We start from the raw sequence: 21,148 nt of genomic DNA, 5'->3' as shown, positions 1-21,148 counted from the left end.
ACAATGCTTTGATCTTTGGCTAAACTGTGTATTCTGGTATTCAATTATCTGAACAAAATATTCCCCTCCCATGTCTTTCGGATAATTGAGACTCCTCTGTATCTTCACCTTGCATGTACTTCAATTCTTTGTAATTTCTGTTACCTTCATAAAATCAAAAAAAGGCACGATAATTAACCTGCACAAGGTAGCTGGTCATATCTAACCCAAAACCATCAAGCTTTCCCTTTCTGGCTGCCCACATTGTGAGTCCCCCACTTGTCACTGGTTGAGCACTTGTGAAAATGGGCAGATACTCAAAAGTGGCATTGATTGCCAAGTGAAGGGCCCCAATTGGCAGCAGAACAGGAAACCTCTCTGTGAACCTGGAATTAACCAGGACAGAAGCAGGAAGACTCCCAGCCAATTAAGTACACTCCCACCATCAAATGCATCTCAGTGGAGGGTATTAAATTATGCTCCGCATATTCAGGGATTTTTTTAGTCCCTTCCCAAATTTTCCATTCCTAGTAACATCCTGGTAAATCTTTTCTGAACCCTATCCAGCTTATTAATATCCATCTTATAACAGGGTGACCATAACAAGACTATACTTCAGAAGAGGTCTTACCAATATCCTGTAAAACCTCAACATGAAGTCTGAACCCCGATACTCAAAGATCTGAGCAATGAAAGCAAGCATGCTCAAGGCTGAAACAAGCATCCTGTCGCCACCTTCAGTTCCCATCCAAGCCATACACTACCTGACTTGGAAATATATTGCTGTTTCCTCACTGTCACTGTGGCAACAGTGATGCTGCCATGACTAATGCGCAAATGACAGTAAATGTGGGAACTTCCTGATTCTTCATGACTCATTGATTAAATCAGAAAAGTAGCAATATCTAAAATCTTCACCGAAGTTCAACAATTTCTGACTGTTGACTGAAGTGTTGTTTGTTTTGATACAAGCTGCTAGTTTTCTTTAATCTATGACTAACATTGCTATATTTTTGTTACATCTATATAGGCCAAGGGGGAAGATCCATCGTACAATAACATTGAAAATCCGTAGCAACACTAAGGCTAAAGTAGTAGGGAAAATTAGGTAAGTTAAAATATATATGTTTGATGATTACTATATTTTATTTGAGTAAAATAACTTTTGGCAGTATCAACCACATCTAAGCATTTTGGAGATTATATCATAACTGAGAAATTCAGCACAATGTCATGATCGATCCACACCTGTCAATAAAGTTATATTATTGACAACACACATTTCTATGTTATTTATCTCCCCTCTGAATTAGCAGATGAGATTTTGTCCCAATACCACCAATCATCTTTCACTCCTCCCAGTGAATTTGTAAAATTGAGTTTCAAAAGTGTACAAAAGTGGTTCCAGTTATGGTTGATTTGGGGTCAAGACCCACTGCAGTCTTGCGCATAAAGATCTGACTCAGTACGTCAAGATGTTACACTTATGGCCACGACATTAAACTGGGAATTACACTTGCAAAGGCGGGGGAATAAGGTCCCGTTGCATTATTTCAAAGAAGAGCAAGGGAGAAATCCCCAGTGTCCTGACCAATATTTATTCCTGAATTAACATCATACAACAAAAAACAGATTACCTGGTTAATATCACATTGTGGGAACTTGCTGTATGCAAACTGGCTCCTTCATACAATGATGGCAATAATTGGAAAGCACTTCATTGGCTGTGAAGGTCTTTCATACGTCCAATGGCTTTGTAAAGCACCATATAAACAAAACGTTTTCTTACTTTTCAAGTTCAGTCTTGAAAAGTATGACTGTGTTGTGGCCCTGCTTCACGGATGTTGCCTGACCAGCTATGCTTTTCCAGCACCACACTTATCTCCAGCATCTGCAATCCTCTCTTTCTCCCATGCTATAGTCTTCCAAACCAATGGGAATAGTCTCTCTTTACTTACACTACTTGATCCCCTTAACATTCTGAAAACCTTTTGATCAAATCATCCTTTTATCTTCATAAATTACTGGGAATATAGCCCTAGTTTGTGTAACCTTCCTCTTGTAAATGAACTCCTGAAGTATTGTTCTAGTAAGTTTACAATGTACTCTTCCAAGGATAATGTATCTTTCCTAAGATGCGGTGCCTAGAACTTCTGACAGTATTCCATTTGGGCTCTAATCAGGACTTTGTAAAGCTGAAACGTGATTTCCACTCCTATTCACTTAACACGTTTCTTAAAATCCTTCCTGTGCGGATGAAAGATCAATTGGCTGAAATGGTAGCTCGAGTTCAGTTTCTGCAGATGCTGCCGGACGTTTTCAGGAAGACTTTCTACCGACAATGAAAATAGGAATTGCTGGAGAAACTCAGCAGGTCTGGCAGCATCTGAGGAGAGAGAAATTGATTGAATGTTTCATGTTGAGTGACTCGCCTTTGCAATTCGGAATCTCTGCACTGATCTAGCTGCCTGACCAGCTGAGTTTTCCTACAAAAGGAATGTTGTAATGAACAGGTTATGTGTTTTGTCTGAGGAATATCTTCTTTAGTATAGTCTTATTAGTTATTATACCTGAGGAGATAGATGTGGTCCTAATTTACTGACTCCTCTGAGTGTGACACCTCCAGTGCAGCACTCCTGCAGTACTGCATTGGTGCCTTGATTTTGTGCTCAACACTGAGACAGGGACTTGAATCCACACCTTCTGAGTTTGGTAACTCCTCAAGCACTATGGATACTTTAGTGTCCAAGCTCCTACTTAAAGTTAATATCGAGTGACAGGAGCACTTTCTGAAGCTCAATCAATTGCAGAGCTTATTGCTCATTTGTATTAACTTCTGGGAATTCTGCGAGCCTTGGAAATGAAAGTATTGACTTAGCTCTGCACATGCAGACTGTTTCCTGTGGGGGTTATTTAGGTCTCTGGCTTTACAAATGATACACAATATGGGATATTGCTTATACAAAGCTTGTTGAGTACCACAGGCATTTAATAGTGGATATCAGCTTAGACTATCAAAACAAAATCCACACTTGTTTTTGGCAGCGTGGCTCAATGGTAATACATTGATTTAGAAGGTCATGTATTTACGTTGTGCTGCAGAGGTTTGAGCACAATATCTAGGCTGGCACATATTTGCTGAGAAAATGCAACAAGAGATGCTGCGTCTAGGAGCCACGGTCAAACCAAGGCAGTGTCTTCAAACATCCATGGAAGTGACTTAATCAATTACTTCTTCATTTCTGTGGGAGGTTGGTGGTGTGGAAATTAACTGCTGTGTTTGCTCCTTCAAGCAATAGTTCTCCATTGGCTGTAATACATTCTGACTGGGGGACATGGTCCTGATGTTGTGGAAGGTAATACAGACATGCACCCCTTTCCTCCTTTGATTACTGACAGAATGGCAACTAATCAGGAGCCTTTTCTCAGACAGGCTATCTCGGGGGGAAAATCTGTCAGTCTGTGGAGGTGTCAACTATAGAAATATCAAAATACTGAATCAATAAAAATGCTGAGCCTAATCTACCAACAATTTAAACTTCCACATTTCACATCTGCCCTGATTTAATTTCTCAGACGCAGACCACAGTTTCATTCTTCTAGGATTGACAAACCTGCTTGTTCCAAATTGTCTTTTCAATTTCTGATTAAACTACAAACATTACTAGAATAACTTCACTCAAACTAATTTGCCCCACTGGTGCCTTCCTGATTGACTGCAATCTTGTGGTGTATGAACACCCACAGTGCTATTAGAAAGGGTGTTCCAGGATTTTGACATGGCGTCAGTGAAGAAATGGTAATATAGTTCCATGACTGAGATGAGTATTTTCTTCCAGATTGTTTTTGATCGATTTTCAATTCCCCCAGCAATTGCCTTGTGAACAGTAGTCAGACCTCTGGCTTACAAGCCCTGCAACACTACATCACTGTTCTGCTACAGATTAGCTCTTTTAACAGGCCACTATGTGGACTACTGACCTTTTATGCTGTCTGTATTTTCTTTCATTGGATTTGATTAAGCATTTAAGATACAAAGGGGAAATACTGAACAGGTTAGCTGGCAGGAACAGATCCCTCAGTCAATTTATAAATTGGTTGATATGTTACTGACATTTCACAAGGATATGTAAAATGATATCTGTGCTCTGCTCAAATGCAGTGGACAGAAATGGAGATGAAAAGTTTAATGCAAGTAAGTTGAAAAAACTAGTTTCTCTAGAAATGTCAACCATTTCTCCTGTATGGCCTATGGGGCCAATAAAGAACACCTTGAATGTAAAAACACTACCAACCATGTACGGATGTTTGAATTGGTTCTGGAAAAATGTCAGTCACAATCATTACAGGAATATGCCAGATCCGGAGAAGCTCATCGGGAAGAACTGTGACAACACTCCTGATCAGACCGTAGTCAGACTGCATCGCTGAACTCGGGTATTTAGCTCTTAGCCTGTGCAACAAAAACAAAAAGGAGCTGTGAGCAACAGAGAGAGAGAGAGAGAGAGAGAGAGACAGAAAGACAGAGAGAGAGAGAGGGAGACAGAAAAACAGAGAGAGAGACAGAGTGAGACAGAGAGAGAGCGAGAGCATAGACACAGAGAGAGAGAGAGAGACAGAAAGACAGAGAGAGAGAGAGAGAGGGAGACAGAAAGACAGAGAGAGAGACAGAGTGAGACAGAGAGAGAGCGAGAGCATAGACACAGAGAGAGAGAGAGAGAGAGAGTGAGACACAAAGAGACAGAGAGGGACAGATAAAGACAGAGGTAAAACCTGAATTCAGGTTTATTTATACCAGCTGGTCAGGCAGCATCTGAGGAGCAAGAGAATCATTGTTTTGGGCCAGAGCCCTTCAAGGCTTCAGCAGAACTGGAAAAGCTGGGAATTGAACAAGCTCTTACAGTGGAAACTGTTTGGGAGGACAAAGGACATCAAAGCAAATAACTCTGCATTTGTTGACAGGTTGAGTTAAGATCTAATTGCAGTGTTTATTTGGAAGTATCTTGTTCGTTTTTACAAATGCAAAAGGCACCTCAATGGACTTCCAGCCCTTTCTATCTAATACTATTTTTATTATTGTTAACAGTTCAGTTATGTTCTGACTTTATGCCCTGGTAACATAGGCACTGAAATAAGCTCTACAGACTGCTTGGAGAAACAAATTAATTAGCAAGAGAGATTGCTATTTTAGTCAGACAGCATAGCATTGTAAACAACAAAGCAATAACACGCTGGTGCTATGGAGCTTCGTCCTTTACCTCCATTAAAGCTGGTGACAGGAAGCCGATATTTTCGCACTTTATTTGACCTCGGACAGTATTCAGAAATAACTTGGGAGGTTTTCCAGTGACTGACTCCAACGTGGCAGGAATCTAATAGATGCAGAAAACGACAGGAAGGAAGGGGCTTGGAAAAACTTGCTCAGATAGCTGCATCTTTTGGGATTTTCTAGAAAGTTGCTTCAATCTACCTGAATGCACCCCTGTCTGCAGCTAAATGTTCTAAATAAATTAACAGAGAATAATGTTCCAACTAGTGTGGAATGAACTGAACATTGCATCTAGAATGGCTAAACTCAAAGACGTTTCACCATTGTTTATATTTTTTTAACTACAGTGTTGTCTTCCTGACTTATGCTTTTCTATTGATTTTTTTTCTATTTTCTTTAATATTCTGCATGAGTATTAGGTGTTGTTTAGCACTCTTGCATTCTTGTCCACTGTAACATCTTATAGACATGACTGCCATTATTGTATTATACAGGCAAAACTTTACAGAATTGCCTCAACATTGGCAACTGAATGAAGCCTTATAGAAACCAGGTCAGGTAAGGTACACGAAAAATTGTTGGATGGAGAACTCTTATGTAAGTAAGTCTTTGGCTACTGGGCATGCAAAAGAAGTTGAAGCATTAAGAGAAACACTGAAGAAAAATAATGATGAATTTTTGGTTCCATCTCATTGCAACATAGCTTACAAGAAACAGGTCACCCAAAACAGAACCCTTAAAGAACCGTGTATAAGGAAAAGACAATCATGTTTGGTACGCTTGCCTTCGTTGCTAAGTCTTTTGAGTTAGGATTGGGAAGTCATGTTGAGGTTGTACAGGACATTGGTGAGGCCTTTTCTGGAGAACTGGGTCCAGTTCTAGTTGCTCAGTTACATTATTAAGGATATTATTAAGCTGGAGGGGGTCCCAAAGAAACTTACCAGGACATTGCTGCGTATGGGAAGTTTGAGTAACAAATGATAGGCTGGGACTTTCTTTCATTGGAGCATAGGAGGTTAAGGAGGTGGCCGGATAGAAAATTATAAAACACTGAGAAGTATAGATAGAGTTAATGGTTGTTGTCTTTTCCTTAGGATGGGGGATTTCAAGACTAGGGAGCATGTTTATAAGGTGAGAGGAGAGGGATTTTAAAAAGTATGAGGGGCAAATATTTTACACAGAGGGTTGTTCACATGTCGACTGAACTTCCTGAGGGAGTGGTGAAAATGACTGGTACAATTACAACATTTAAAAAAGACATTTTGATAGGAACATGAATAGGAAAGGCATGGAGGGGTATGGGATAGGAGCAGGCAAGTGGGACTAGTTTAGTTTGGGATTATATTCAGCATGGGCAGATTGGACCAAAGGGTCTGTTTCTGTGCTCTATTACCAGACACAGAGGAGCCCGAAGGATAGTATCAAGAAAATTAAGAGCAAAGAGCTGGAGCAGGAACATGAAGGAAGGGAGAAACACCTCAAAGATTGGATGGAATACCATTAATGCAATACCCTGTTGAAGAAGAAAAGGAGAAAGATTACAGGAAACTATAGACCAGTTAGCCTAATATCCGTTGTTGGGAAAATACTAGAGTCCATTATTTAGAAGAAAAGCAGGATGCTTAGAAAAGCCTGATGCATTTGAGTTAACATGGTTTTGAGAAAGGAAATAATACCTGATAAATTTGAGGATATAACATGCGGATTGTTAAAGTGGAATTAGTAGAGGTAGTGCATTCGGATTTCCAAAAGTATTCAGTGAAGTTAAAAAGTTATTGCACAATATAGTAACTCACAATCTAGAGGTAATACGTTAGCATGATTGGGGATTGGATAAAAGAAGACTTGGTAGAGAGGGCAGAGTGTAATGTATCTAAATTTGCCGCTGATACAAAAAATGGATGAGTGCACATGTTGTGATGAGGACATAAAGAATCTGCACAGGATTATAGGTTGAGGAAGCGGGCAAAAAATTGTCAGATGGAGTTTAATGTATGAAAATGCGAGGCCATTTACTTTGATTGGATGACTCAAAAAACAGATAATAATTTAAATGGAGAGAGGTTCCAAGAAAGTGCAGTATGGAAAGAGTTGAACACTTGTACTTGAAATGATAAAAGTTAACATGCAAGTGCAGCGAGTAATTAAGAAGGAAAATTGAATTGCTTGGCCTTTATTGCTAGGGGTTTGAGTCATGTTGCAACTTCCCAGTGCAATGGTGAGGCTGTTCCAGTAGTAATGTTTTGGTCCCCACATAGAAAGGAGGATATTCTGGCTTGGGAGGCAGCTGGGAAGATATTCACCAGGCTGTTTCCTGGGATGACGAGGTTGACTTATCAAGAATGGCTACCCAGGTTAAGCCTTTATTCATTAGAGTTCAGGAGAATGAGGGTGATCTTATTGAAAGTTCTGAGGGAGCTTGACAAGATCAATGTTGAGAAGGTACTTCTATTAGTCAGGAACTCTCAGACTAAGAGACACAGTCACACCCAGTTAAAACTGCAAAGGGTTTCTTCTCTCAGAGGATCGTGAATATTGGAATTTGTGGAGGCTAGCTTTTTAAAAGAGGAGGCAGATCGATTTTTGAAATATCAGGGAGTTGAGGGTCATGAGGGGCTGGTATGAAAAAAGAGTTAAAGCTTGAGGCAAATCAGCCATGATCTTACAAAATGGCAGGATGCACTGGAGGCTGGGCCTATTCCTGCTCCAATGTCTTATGTTCTTACTAAATCAGAAGAAGATGAAGTAAAGATGTCTGGCAGAGATTGGGCTGAGGAGCATTAAATCACATTAAACTAAATGTGAAAAGGCTTTGATAGAAAGAGAGTGGTTATAGGAGCTGTGATTAGTGTAGATTTTACAAACTAGCACCCCTAGGCCACATCTGCCGGAGTTTCTAATCAATGCAACTGTCAGGCAAAGCTTTCTGCTGGAGGTGCTCATTTATAACGTTGATGTTGGAAGCACACCTGGACTAAATGGAATGTAATTTTTTTAAAAACTCCTGTTCTCTTCTCTAAATTCCAGCCCTAGTTTGCCAGAAGTAGAATTATCTAAACATAAGCATGTTAAATGGGGCACTTCCTGATTCTGTTAAGTTTGTGCTGTAGTTGCCATATTATAGTGTAAAATTAATTCTTAAACATAAGCTGGATTTAAAAGACAAAAGTACATCAATAACAGAGATGGAGCCCTCAGGGGCAACAGCTGAATGGATTGAGAAAGCTTGGAAACTACCTTTCATGCTTTTACTTAAACACTAGGCATAGATCAGAAATTACGATCAACGGTTCGTGACTTTATTTGAATGTTTCTGACTCACACATGTAACAAGTTGCAGAAGGCAGCAACCTCCTCATTGCTTCCTCCAGGTTTGTCGACAAGCTTCAGTTCATGGTCCTTCGGAGGCAGTGACCCTCTGTTCAATTCCTCTGGGTTGTACGTAGCTGAAAACTGGAACCAAAAGTAATGTCAAAGTTGAAATAACAACAAAGGATCTTGACACCAAGGCAGCAGGACAGTTTTCATAAAGTTTACGAATGGTTAGGAAGGATGTGAAGACTGGAACTAGGATTTCACACCAGAAGCCATCTGGTAAACAAGTCTTCGGATATAAAACCATTAGAAATATAGAACATAGAAAAATACAGCGCAGTACAGGCCCTTTGGCCCTCGATGTTGCACCGATCCAAGCCCACCTAACCTACACTAGCCCACTATCCTCCATATACTGGATTAGTGGTGCTGGAAGAGCACAGCAGTTCAGGCAGCATCCAACGAGCAGTGAAATCAACGTTTCGGGCAAAAGCCCTTCATCAGGAATTTGCCCGAAACGTTGATTTCGCTGCTCGTTGGATGCTGCCTGAACTGCTGTGCTCTTCCAGCACCACTAATCCAGTATTTGATTTTCAGCATCTGCAGTCATTGTTTTTACCACTATCCTCCATATGCCTATCCAATGCCCGTTTAAATGCCCATAAAGAGGGAGAGTCCACCACTGCTACTGGCAGGGCATTCCATGAACTCACGACTCGCTGAGTAAAGAATCTACCCCTAACATCTGTCCTATACCTACCACCCCTTAATTTAAAGCTATGCCCCCTCATAATAGCTGACTCCATATGTGGAAAAAATAGGGGCTGGGGTAGGCATTTGTCCCTTATAGATTATGGTTGAACCGCCTTTAGCTTTAACTCCTCTTTCATGTCGCCCCCTCCCCCTTGGCCCTTAGCTTCCCAATATTTCAAAAGTCCATCTACTGCCTTTTTAAATACTTTCAGTGATCTAGTCTCTAAAAATCTCTGGGGCAGAAAATTTCAACCACTCACTAGTCTCTGGGAGAAGACATTTCTTAGCATCTCATTTTTAACCATGTGTCCCCTTCTTCTGTAACTAAATCATCTAGTTCGAGATTCGCCCTCGAGTGGAAAAATCTTCTCAAGATCTCTCCTGTCAAGACCCTCCAGAATCTGAGACATTTTGATTAGATCACCCGCTCATTCTTCTAAACGCTTCGGCATAAAGGTGTAACTGTTCGCCGCGCTGGGAATTTGTGTTGCAGACATTTCGTCCCCTGTCTAGGTGACATCCTCAGTGCTTGGGACCCTCCTGTGAAGCACTTCTGTGATCTTTTCTCTGGCATTTGTAGTGGTTTGAATCTGCCGCTTCCGGTTGTCAGTTCCAGCTGTCCGCTGCAGTGGTCGGTATATTGCTATTCACAGATTCAATCAATAAGCACATCGACCTGGACCCAATATACCGGCCACTGCAGCGGACAGCTGGAACTGACAACCGGAAGTGGGAGATTCAAACCACTACAAATGCTGGAGGAAAGATCACAGAAGCGCTTCACAGGAGGCTCCCAAGCACTGAGGATGTCACCTCGACAGGGGACGAAACGTCTGCAACACAAATTCCCAGCTCGGCGAACAGAACCACAACAACGAGCACCCGAGCTACAAATCTTCTCACAAACTTTGAATAAAGATGTAACCTGGGTTATCATTCTCGATAAGTCAACCCTTTCACCCCAGAAATTAACCTTGTAGATCTCTTTTGAAAAGCCTCCCAAGCCATTATGTTCTTTCTTAAATGTAGGGGTGAATACTGTGCACAGTACTCGGGTGGCATAGTGCTCAGTGGTTAGCACTGCTGCCTCACAGCACCAGGGACCTGGGTTTGATTCCCGCCTCGGGCGACTGTCTGTGTGGGATTTGCTTTGTGTCTGCGTGGGTTTCCTCTGGGTGCTCTGGCTTTCTCCCACAATCCTAAAATGTGCAGGTCAGGTGAATTGGTCATGCTAAATTGTCCATAGTGATAGGTGCATTAGTCAGGGGTAAATATAGGGTAGGGGAATGGGTCTGGGTGGGTTACTCTTCAGAGAGTGGGTGTGGACATGTTAGACCGAATGGCCTGTTTCCATACTGTAGGGAATCTAATCTAATCTACTCCAGGTACTGCAACACTAACATGCTGCCAAGATATATTACTAAGATTTCCTTATGTGTAAATGCCAACTCTCTCATAATAAAGGTCAAAATTCCATTCGCATTCTTAATTACTTGCTGCATTTGCATGTTAATTTGGCATTTCCAGTACAAGGACACCCAGCTCCCTCTCCGCTGAACTTTATTTGAAACCTCTCTCCATTTTGACAATTGCCTTTTGCGTCTTCTTTCCAAAATGCATGACCTCACAGTTTCCAGCATCTGCCAAGCTTTTGCCCTCTCATTCAACCTATCTATGTCTTCTCACAGACTCCTTGATCCTCATTACAACATGCTGTACCACCTACCTTTGCGCTATCAGTAAATTTGGATTCATTATATTCTGTCCCTTACTCCAAGTCACCAATATAGATCATAGTTACATCTGTCCAACCTGCAAAAGACCCATTTCTGACTCTTGAACATCTGTGTTAATGTAGCCTCAATACCATGAGCTCCTATCTTGTGCAATAACCTTTTATGTGTCACCTTATCAAATACCTTCTGGAAGTACTCAACTCCTACTGATTCCCTTTTATCAACACTCTTCTATCCCCAAAGAACGCTGGCAAATTTGTCAAACATGATTCCCCTTTTACAAAACCATGTTGACTCTGATTATGTTAATTGTTTCTAAATGTCCTGCTATGTCTTCCCTAATAATGGATTGTAGCATTTTCTCAACAACAGATGTTTGGCTAATTGGCTGATAGCTTCCAGCTGTCTGTCTCCATCCCTACTTGAAACAAGGCATCACGATAGTGGTTACCAGTTTGTTGAAACCCTCTAGAAATCCAGTGAGTTTTGAAATATTTCCACCCATACCTGCACTGTCTCTGCAGCTAGTTCCTTTAAACCCCTTAGGTGTAGGGTTATCAGGTGCTAATGACTTGTCTGCCTTTAGTTCTATTAGTTTGTTAAGTACTTTGTCCCCCCTGATAGAGACTGTTAAAAGAGCTTTACTCCCATTTGCATCTTGTTTATGAGATGTTAGTTTTGAAGGCTGAATATTAGTTTCGATTATCTGCAATTTCCCTGTTTCCCATTATTAATGTTCCAGTTGCATTCTCGCAGTTCCCACACTTACTTGAATTACTGTTTTCCTTTTGATACACCTGTAGAAGCTTTTACTTCTTTCTAAAATATCCTAATTTACTGGCTTTTGCCACTTTGTCTGCCTTAGTTTTTGATTAGATACTCTCCTTGACTATCGTTCACCATGGGTGATTCATTTTTCTCATCGAGTCTTCTTTTTGACCGGAATATAGTTCAGCATTATATCTCAAGCAATAAATATGCTGAAATATCTGCTTAAATATTTGCCACTGCTCATCCATTGACTTTCTCTTTAGTCTGTTTTCCCAGGCTACTCGAGACAACTATTCCTTCATACCTTTGCAGTTGCCCTTATTTAAGTTGAGGACACTGGTTTTGAGATCTGAGTTGCTATATTTCAAACTTAATTTGTAAATTGAAATCACCCTTGTAATCACACTTACATGCTTGCGTTAGTTCCCAGTTGATACATTGTCCTGCAGCGAGGCAACTGTTCAGAGTCCTAGAGATGACTCTTTGACCTTTGTATTCCTTATTTTCACAGAAATTGATTGCATGTCATGATGTATTGCAATAATGTCACTACTCACGACTACGCTGATACCTTCCTTTATTAACAAAGCTACCTCATCTCTTTCTTATTTTTGCATATTCTTCCTGAAGATTGAACACCCTCGAATATTGAATTCTAAGTCCTGGATCATGTCAGCTTTCTGTAAGAATTATGAACCCATTTTCATTTATTTCTATTCCTGTCATCAACTCATCTATCATGCAACAAATACTATGAACATTCAGAGGAAGATCCCTAAGCTTTGTCTTTTTACCATTATTGTTTCTAACTTTGGCTGTGTTCTTCTGTATACTTCTTGTTAACTCTTCTTGCCAACACTTTGATTATTTTTCCCCTATTCTCTAACCTGCACCTCTTCCCTCTCATTTCTTTTTGATTTGTTTATAACTCCCCTTGACTTACATCCTCCTCTGCACTAATTCATTCAAAGCCCTATTTACAACCGTCATTGTGCAATTCTCCAGAATACTGGTCCCAGCAATGTTCAACTGATGCTCATCCTAATGGACAGCTCTCTTTCCCAAGCACTGGTGCCTGTGCCCTAAGAATTAGAACACATTTCTTCCACACCAATCTTTATTTCTCTAATCATATTTACTCTGTGCCAATTTGCATGTGGTTCCATTAGTAATACAGACACTATTACCTTTGTGGTTTTGCATTTTAGTTTTGCTCTGAGCTGCTCATTGTCTCCCAGCAGAAACTGTCCTACCTACATGGATCATGATAACTGGATCCTTCTCCTCCCACTCCCAAGTTCCCCTTCAGCCCAGAAGAAAGGTCCTGAATCTTGGCATAAAATAGGCAACACAGCCATGGGACTTTCTTTGCTGCAGAGAACAGCATCTATTCCCCTCACTCTCCTAACTACTATTTAGAATAGAATCCACACTTACCCTCTGAAGAGTAACCCACTCAGACCCATTCCCTTACACTATTACTCTATATTTATCCCTGACTAATGCACCTAACCTACACATCCCTGAACACTATGAGCAATTTAGCATGGCCGATTCACCTAAACTGTACATCTTTGGATTGTGGGAGGAAACTGGAGCACCCGGAGGCAACCCACACAGACATGGGGAGAATGTGCAAACTCCACACAGACAGTGGCCTGAGGCTGGAATCGAGTCTGGGTCCATGGCGCTTTGAGGGACAAATGCTTACCACTGTACTGCCATGCCGCCCACAGTGTATTTCTACTACATTTGTTTTTACTCCCCCATCATGAACAGCACTCTGAATCAAAGTTTCTTGGTCTGTTTACTCATCCTCTCTCTCTGTAGTCTGCGTTCTAGTTCACATTACGAGCAGGAACCTTGGACCTGTTGGACATGGACACTGGCTGCGGCTCTTCCAAAGCTCAGTTCTGGTACTCAATACCTGCCTGACTTATTAACATACCCTGCTGTTCCTGACCATGGACCCAAATTCAATGTAATCAATTTAAGAGATAAGACTATGTGTTGATACTGTGTATTTTGTCCTAACTTTGTTTGCAGGGAGGTTCTAAGGCTGAGACACCACTAGAGTAAACCACTTTTGAGTTCTTGGTTTTTTTTTAAATGTTGGAATGATAGAAGCAGCCTAAATGGGTGTGGTCAAGCTCCAACCTACACAACCAGGATTTTTAGTTTTATCAGTAAAAGCTGCTAGGGTTGTGAAAACCTGAGTTCTCTCTCTCTCAATAGTCTTTTGATATGCTTTCCTCCTGGATTGGAGAACTGCATGCTAGACAATCTGTTTTCTGAATTTGCCTTTTTGCCAAGGATGTGTTAATGGGATGTTGCTATACTGGAAAAATTAATTAGCAATAGTTACTGTATCTATTATTATGTTAAGTTTTCCAGTAGATTTAAGTTATTCCAATTCCTTATTTATTTTATTGTATTTTAAGTATAGTGGGTGAATAAAGTGGGTTTTGCTTTAAATCCAGTAGAATTGCATCTGGAATGCAACACCTTACATTTAACATTATTAAAAGTTAGAGTTTAGACTATCTTCTAGATATTTTGATGGGGTTTGGTCTGGTCCATAACACTGTCTCCTGAAACATCGTGTCCAGGTAACACTGTCCCTGCAGCATCTGCAGTCCAGAGACCAATTCACCAACTCTGAGCCAAAGTTCCTCAAGAAGACAGCACTTGGTGCCAATTTGGTCACCGTGGATTGCATTGGTACACACCAATTCCCACATATTTACAGCTGCAACACATCACCTGCATAGCCATCTCTATTCTATTTAATATGTTAAGTATTTTTAAAAATGAATTTTCTAACTGTATGAACCACTTGTTCAATCAAAAGAGACACATGTCGCTTATCTGTTTTGTCACCCTTAGATTCTAACAGGGGCTCTCAGTTGCCAGTTTTTATCTACCACCACTGCCCTTCTCATGTAGGTCTACTCTTCTCTTCATGAAGCTGCTGTTATGTGCCTCCTTATGCTATTTGACAAGCTGTTGACCTCAGTCTTTCTCCACTGTTCATAAAACTGCTCTCCTTACACCCTCTTGCTATTTCAGAAATTTATGATCCTTCTCTCACACTCTGTTTTAGATGCTGGCAACTGTCTTAAGTGCCCCCATCTGCCCCTCCCCCCCCCCCCCTTCTTTCAACTACATGATTATTGTACTGGTATAAAAATCAGGATCTCCTCTTGAAAGATTGGTTATAAAGAGAGTCAGAATGGGGAGGCAGGAGAAAGTGAGGACTGCAGATGCTGGAGATCAGAGCTTAAAAATGTGTTGCTGGAAAAGCGCCGCAGGTCAGGCAGCATCAAAGGAACAGGAGAATCAACGTTTCGGGCATAAGCATAAGATTCCTGAAGAAGGGCCTATGCCCGAAACGTTGATTCTCCTGTTCCTTTGATGCTGCCTGACCTGCGGTGCTTTTCCAGCAACACATTTTTAAGAATGGGTTACTAGTTCAGTTAACATATTTAAAGCAATAAATGACACCAGAAGTTAGACCGACACCTCTTGGAGCCCAGGAATACACATTTTATCATGAGCAAGCAATGGGCTATGTCCAAATCATCTCCTTGCCTGTAACAATGAGTAGACTGTTTAATTAGATTCATATTTCACTTTACTAACTCTCCAATTAAATATTTGTTGAAAATTACATCGAAATAAATTTCAATGGACAGATAATGCTGGTGACCCAGTAATCCGTTGTCCCTTCATACTGAGCTATTGTACACATCAGGGAGGGTTTGGGGAATAGGGATGGCGTTAGATAATTTCACAATGGGCGAAACTACAGCCGCAGGACTCTCTGGTCCGATTTCTTGTCCAATTTCACCTGATATCATGAAGGTAACTCCAGCCCATCAATTTCCTGAGCTATTAAATGTTTTGGGCTATTGTAGTTCCAGTGAATAAGATGACAGAGATTTTATTTGAGATGTGTGAATCCTTGGTCTTCTACTCAATCCAGTAAAACCTACCTGTTAATCTTAGGTTACCACTCTCAGTTTCTGAACACTTGTAGCATTGTTAGTATGCCTGTTCTGATTTTGTTATGGAATTGTCATCACAGCCATAGTGTCACCCGTCTAACAAGAACCAACTACACCTCCAAAAGATATCACTTTCTACAATACTTTACCAGTGTTCTTTTGGTCTGTGTGAATGGATTCAGTACTGTTAGGATATATCTTGAGGGTACCATCATTTCCATTGTGATTTCTGTATTAAGCTTGTGGTGGAAGTTTTTTTTCATTTACTCCATTCCCCAATTATGTACTGGCCCTTTTTCCTAGTCTCCCTCCCTTGTTTATTCACTTCTCTCCCTCATTCACTCACTTTTCCTCTCTCAATCAATCATTCCTCCCATCCCTCATTCTATACGATATCTCAACCAGTCACTCCTCCCCCACCTCATTCTGTCATTCCTTCGCTTAATCGTTTGACCCTCTCCTCCCTCTTTTTCTCATTGTACTCTTTCATCTTCTCACCCCCATTTGTCATGATGAGCTTCTCCAGCTCAGCAAAGTGCTACAATTCAACCATGACTGGATAGTTCTGACATTGGAAAGTGAACATGTTTTCCTGTGTTAGAAGAGGAAACTGGATAAACAGTTTGGGTCAATATTACTTTTGAGAGGAGCAACCAAATGTACAATAATTATCCAAAGGCGTTCTTCCAGATGACATGAAAACAGAGAATAAATAATAAACAAAGACCTGCAGATGCTGTAAAACTGAAACAATCACTTAAATTGATGGAGAAGCTCAGCTGATCTGGCAGAATCCATGGAAAGAAAGCAGAATCAACGTCTTGGGTCCACTGTACCTTCTTCTGAATTCCATGGATTTGCCAGACCTGCTAAGTTTCTCCAACAATTTCTGTTTTATTTGAAACCAGAGAACGTTACAAGGTGCGTTCTTTGCCCATGCAAGTTGATTTTCTATGGCCCTTTTCAGATTTCAATTTAAAACAGTATCAGTTAAGTTATCAAATCCCAATCTGCCTAGAAGACCCCATTGGGTGCCCCTGTTGTGCCTGCAATTAACCTTCCAGTCAAACAGACCTGAAGTGAGTAACACTTAAAAAAAAGCATTCCCTTCCTAGGTTTCTGTCAGGCAGGAGAAATTACACTTCTCATCAAAGCTCTGTGTGGCAGACTCAACCTTCATGAGCCGCTTAGTTCATTTTAATGGGCCACTTACTCATACATGTTTTCCTGTGTTTTATGGAACACATTTAAGAGCATGAGAAACATCATATATTCTCAGTGCCTGAGGTCTAATGTAGACTTGTATCTTATTTTGTGTTCAACAAGGAAACAAGATAAGAAAATTGACTGATGTTTCATCATCTTGGGAGTGTGTGTTGTCCCCCCTCCCCAGACTCTGTTGCTGTGTGTGACAATGTTTTGGCACATTAAATTGGTTAATGTAGCAAAGTATTATGTTTTAATATTCACTGATGGATCACTGATGAGAACAAAGTAAAGCGTACAACAAAGCTGAATAGTGTTTATTGATTTGGCAGCCGAACTAAATACTGAGACTACCTTATGATCTCTGATTTACCTTGTTTCTACTGGGAAGGTTTGGTAATTAATTATGTTTGACTGTGTTTTGAAACCAAATGATTTTATATAGGCTTATAAAAATTGCAAGTGCAATTATTTTTCTTGTTTTTGAGGTTTCCTTGGGTTGGGATTTATTTTACAACTGGTTCTTTTTATGTTCAGCTGCTATCTGTAAATTGGAGCACGCAAAGGTTTGTAACTGACCTTGTGCACTGCAACATTCTGCTTTGCCTTGGGGGCAGGTGGAATAACAGACAAAGCATTCATTTCACACAAGATTTTCCTCTCAGTATATCCTCAGGTTACTGTATTGCATAATTAAATGTTGAACATAAGATGTTTGGACTATGTACAGGAGTTATCAATACTGCTGTGCATGTGTATGCCAAACATTTCTTATTCATGTACTAATCCAAATGTTTTTTAAATGTTGTAACTGTACCCGCATCCACCACTTCCTCAGGAAGTTCATTCCATACATGAACCACTCTCTGTGTAAAAAGAAAGGTCCCTCATGTCCTTTCTCCTCTCACCTTAAAAATATGCCCCTTACTCTTGAAATCCCCCATCCTAGGGAAAAGATACTTGCCACTCTTCTTATCTCTCCCCCTCATGATTTTGTAGACATTTACATGGTCACCCCTCAATCTCTTTAGCCTCAGTGAAAAAATTTCCAGCCTATCCATCCTGTCCGCAGAACTCAAACCCTCCATTCCTGGCGACATTCTGGTAAATCATCTTGAATCCTCTCCAGCTTAATAATATCATTATGATAGCAGGGCTATCACAACTGGACACAGTACTTCAGAAGAGGCCTCACCAATAGCTTGTACAACCTCAACACAGCATCCTAACTCCTCCACTCAAAGGTCTGAGCAACGAAGGCAAGCGTCCTAAGCACCTCGTAAACTTTGAGTACATTTTTCTGCTGTGTCTCAGTGGTAACACCCCTCTCCAACAAACCCCCCCCCCCCACAAAAAAAAGGCACAGGAACCTCCCATGTCCAAATGCATCATGACCCAGATAGGTAACACCCCTCTCCAACAAACCCCCCCACACAAAAAAAAAGCACAGGAACTTCCCATGTCTAAATTTTGTGCACCACAAAAATTCCAATGCAATGAAAATCTCCACCAAGAGAGAATTTAACCATCATCCTTTGATATTCAATGGTATGTGAACCATATGTGAAGCTGAATCTCTCACTATCAACATCCTGGGGATTACAATTGCTCAGAAACTCAACTGGACTCTCCACATAAACACTGTGACTACAAGAGCTGGTCAGGAGCTAGGAATACTTCAGTGAGTACCTCACCCCTCAGCTCCCCAAAGCCTGTCCCCCATCTAAAACGCACAAGTCAAGAGTGCGATTGAGCATTCCCCACTTGCCTGGTTGAGTGCAGATCAAGACTTCACCATCCAGGACAATGCAGCCTGCACCATATCTGTAAACATCCACTTCCTCCACCACTCTTGCTCATTAGCAGCACTATGTACTGTCCAGAAGAGGTACTGCAGAAATTCGCCAAAGATGGGATACATGGGAGCACCTGCAAGTTCTCCTCTGGGCCACTCACTATCCTGACTTAGAAATATATTGCTGTTCCTTCAGTGTCACTAGACCAAAATCCTAGAACTCACCACAACAGTGTAGGTGTCCTTAGAGTACATAGACTGCAGTGGGTCAGGAAGTCATCTCATCACCACCTTCTAAAGGGCAACTAGGGAGGGGCAATAAATGCTGGCCTAGTCAGCAATGCCACACCCCATGAATGAATTTACCATGTAGCATGAAATTTCATTTAGTGCTTTTACAGCAGTAACTATATTTCCAATTTTTTAGTATATGAAAGCAATGGAAATGTCATAAGAATCAATAAGGTCATAACTGATGTCAAAGATGTATTTTATGCCACACTATCCTATTGTCAATATATCATTTGAGAAAATAAGATTTTGCTTGTAGAAAGAACAGTAAACTAACCCCCAGGTGGGAGTTAGTATTGCAAAGGAAAGGAGAATCTTCAATCCACTTTTAAAATAGAGTAGGGCAAGGTTACATGTACCAACCTGCCTTTGGTGAAACTAGAATATCAGATACATGAGAAAAGCACAATATGAATTTCACATCACACATGATTCCTTTCACAAGATTTTCTGGTTATACAATCCGGGGCAGTGCGGTGGCAGAGTGGTTAGCACTGCTACCTCACAGCACAAGGGACCTGGGTTCGATTCCAGCCTCGGGTGACTGTCTGTATGGGTTTCCTCTGTGTGCTCCAGTTTCCTCCAGTTAAGTGAATTCGCAATGCTAAATTGCCCATAGTGTTCAGGGATGTGTAGGTTAGTTGCATTAGTCAGGGGTAAATGTAGCATAATAGGTAGGGCAATGGGTCTGGGTGGGTTACTCTTTGGAGGGTTGGTGTGGACTTGTTGGGCTGAAGGGCCTGTTTCTACACTGTAGGGATTCTAGATTCACAATCCCACAATTAGATGTTGCAAGTTATGGGCACAGTGCTGAATGTAAGGTTTTTGAAATTAAAAGCAGGAAGTGCTGGATAATCCCTGCTGGTCTGGCAGCATCTTGGGAGAAAGAAAAACACAGATAACATTTCAAGTCAGTACCACTTCTCTGTAGGAGGAGTGTCCTATTGGAGTCAACGTTAACTCTACTTCTCTCACCACAGATGCTGCCAGACCTGCTGAGTTTCTCTCTCACTTTCTGTTTCTATTTCAGATCATAGAATCATATTTCCAGCATTGGCAGTATTTTGTTCTTGCAGGAGTTTTCGACCACCTACAGGAGTAGCTGCGCAAAGGAGAATGTTAAACCCAAACTTGAGACTTTTTGTGTACATTGTGTCTGCTTTTATCCCAGCTAAAATGGCTATATTTACATTTGATGTGCATTCCACCAACCTTCCAGTGAAGACACTGCAGGACCATCATTAGTAACTGTGTGCAATTACAACATGCATCTATTATTATAAAAATAACCAGGTTTTGTCTGTCTGCACTTTCTTGAATGGTCTGCAGTCTGATTCAGGACTTAAGCCTATTGTGTGTTCAGGATGTGCAGAGAACTCAAGTACGTAAGGAATGTGCAGTTGTCAGCAGTTGGTGATGGTGGTTGGTTAGAGAAAAAGAAAATGCCAAGGAAACAAGAGACTTCAGGCTGGAGAGATCAACGGAGGAAATAGAGATTGGATAGGGATGACCTGAGAGCAATAAAAGGAACAGTATGGTTAGAACATCATAATATACAAACATATGAGCTAGACCATTCAGCCCCTTGACCCTACACTGTTATTCGATAAGGTTATGCTTGATCTGATTGTGTTTGAATTCCACCTTCTCATGCACTGCCCCTCCACCCCATTCACCCTGGTAACAGATGACAATGAGAATGGCATTGCTGATACTAATTTCACTGCAAGTCTTTAGTCGGTCTCTGTTAGTTTAAGTAGGTATTATGGGGATTTCCTCACGTTGCTGCAGTTCGACCTTCAGCAAAATGGCCATTCTAAAATGTGGTCACCGCTGCCATTGGACCTGGAGCAACTTGAGAAAATCCCAGAATTATGGCTCTACTATAAATATGGGCACAGGATATTAGAAATGGAAGAAGATGACAGGAAATGTATAGAAGTGCACTTGTGTATGTATGTGAGAGAGGGAGTGAGTATATGTGTGTGTGTGCGAGAGAGAGAGAGAAAAGGAGACATAGCAAGTG

At 41.0% G+C, this 21,148-nt stretch overlaps 1 protein-coding gene across 1 annotated transcript in view; it reads right to left on the bottom strand.

Moving 5' to 3' along the window:
- Positions 1–21,148, bottom strand: part of LOC140466712 (phosphatidylinositol 3-kinase C2 domain-containing subunit gamma-like) — a 223,152-nt gene that overhangs the window by 178,652 nt on the left and 23,352 nt on the right. Inside the window, exons 4-5 of the mRNA XM_072562213.1 lie at positions 8,571–8,701; positions 4,275–4,432 (exon numbers count right to left, since the gene is read on the bottom strand). Coding sequence (XP_072418314.1) covers positions 4,275–4,432; positions 8,571–8,701 — 289 coding nt within the window. The remainder of the gene's footprint in view (positions 1–4,274; positions 4,433–8,570; positions 8,702–21,148) is intronic.

Source organism: Chiloscyllium punctatum, chromosome 44 (assembly GCF_047496795.1).
Source record: "Chiloscyllium punctatum isolate Juve2018m chromosome 44, sChiPun1.3, whole genome shotgun sequence".
NCBI classification, from domain to species: Eukaryota; Metazoa; Chordata; class Chondrichthyes; order Orectolobiformes; family Hemiscylliidae; genus Chiloscyllium; species Chiloscyllium punctatum.
This window is presented reverse-complemented; position numbering and strand designations above follow the sequence as displayed.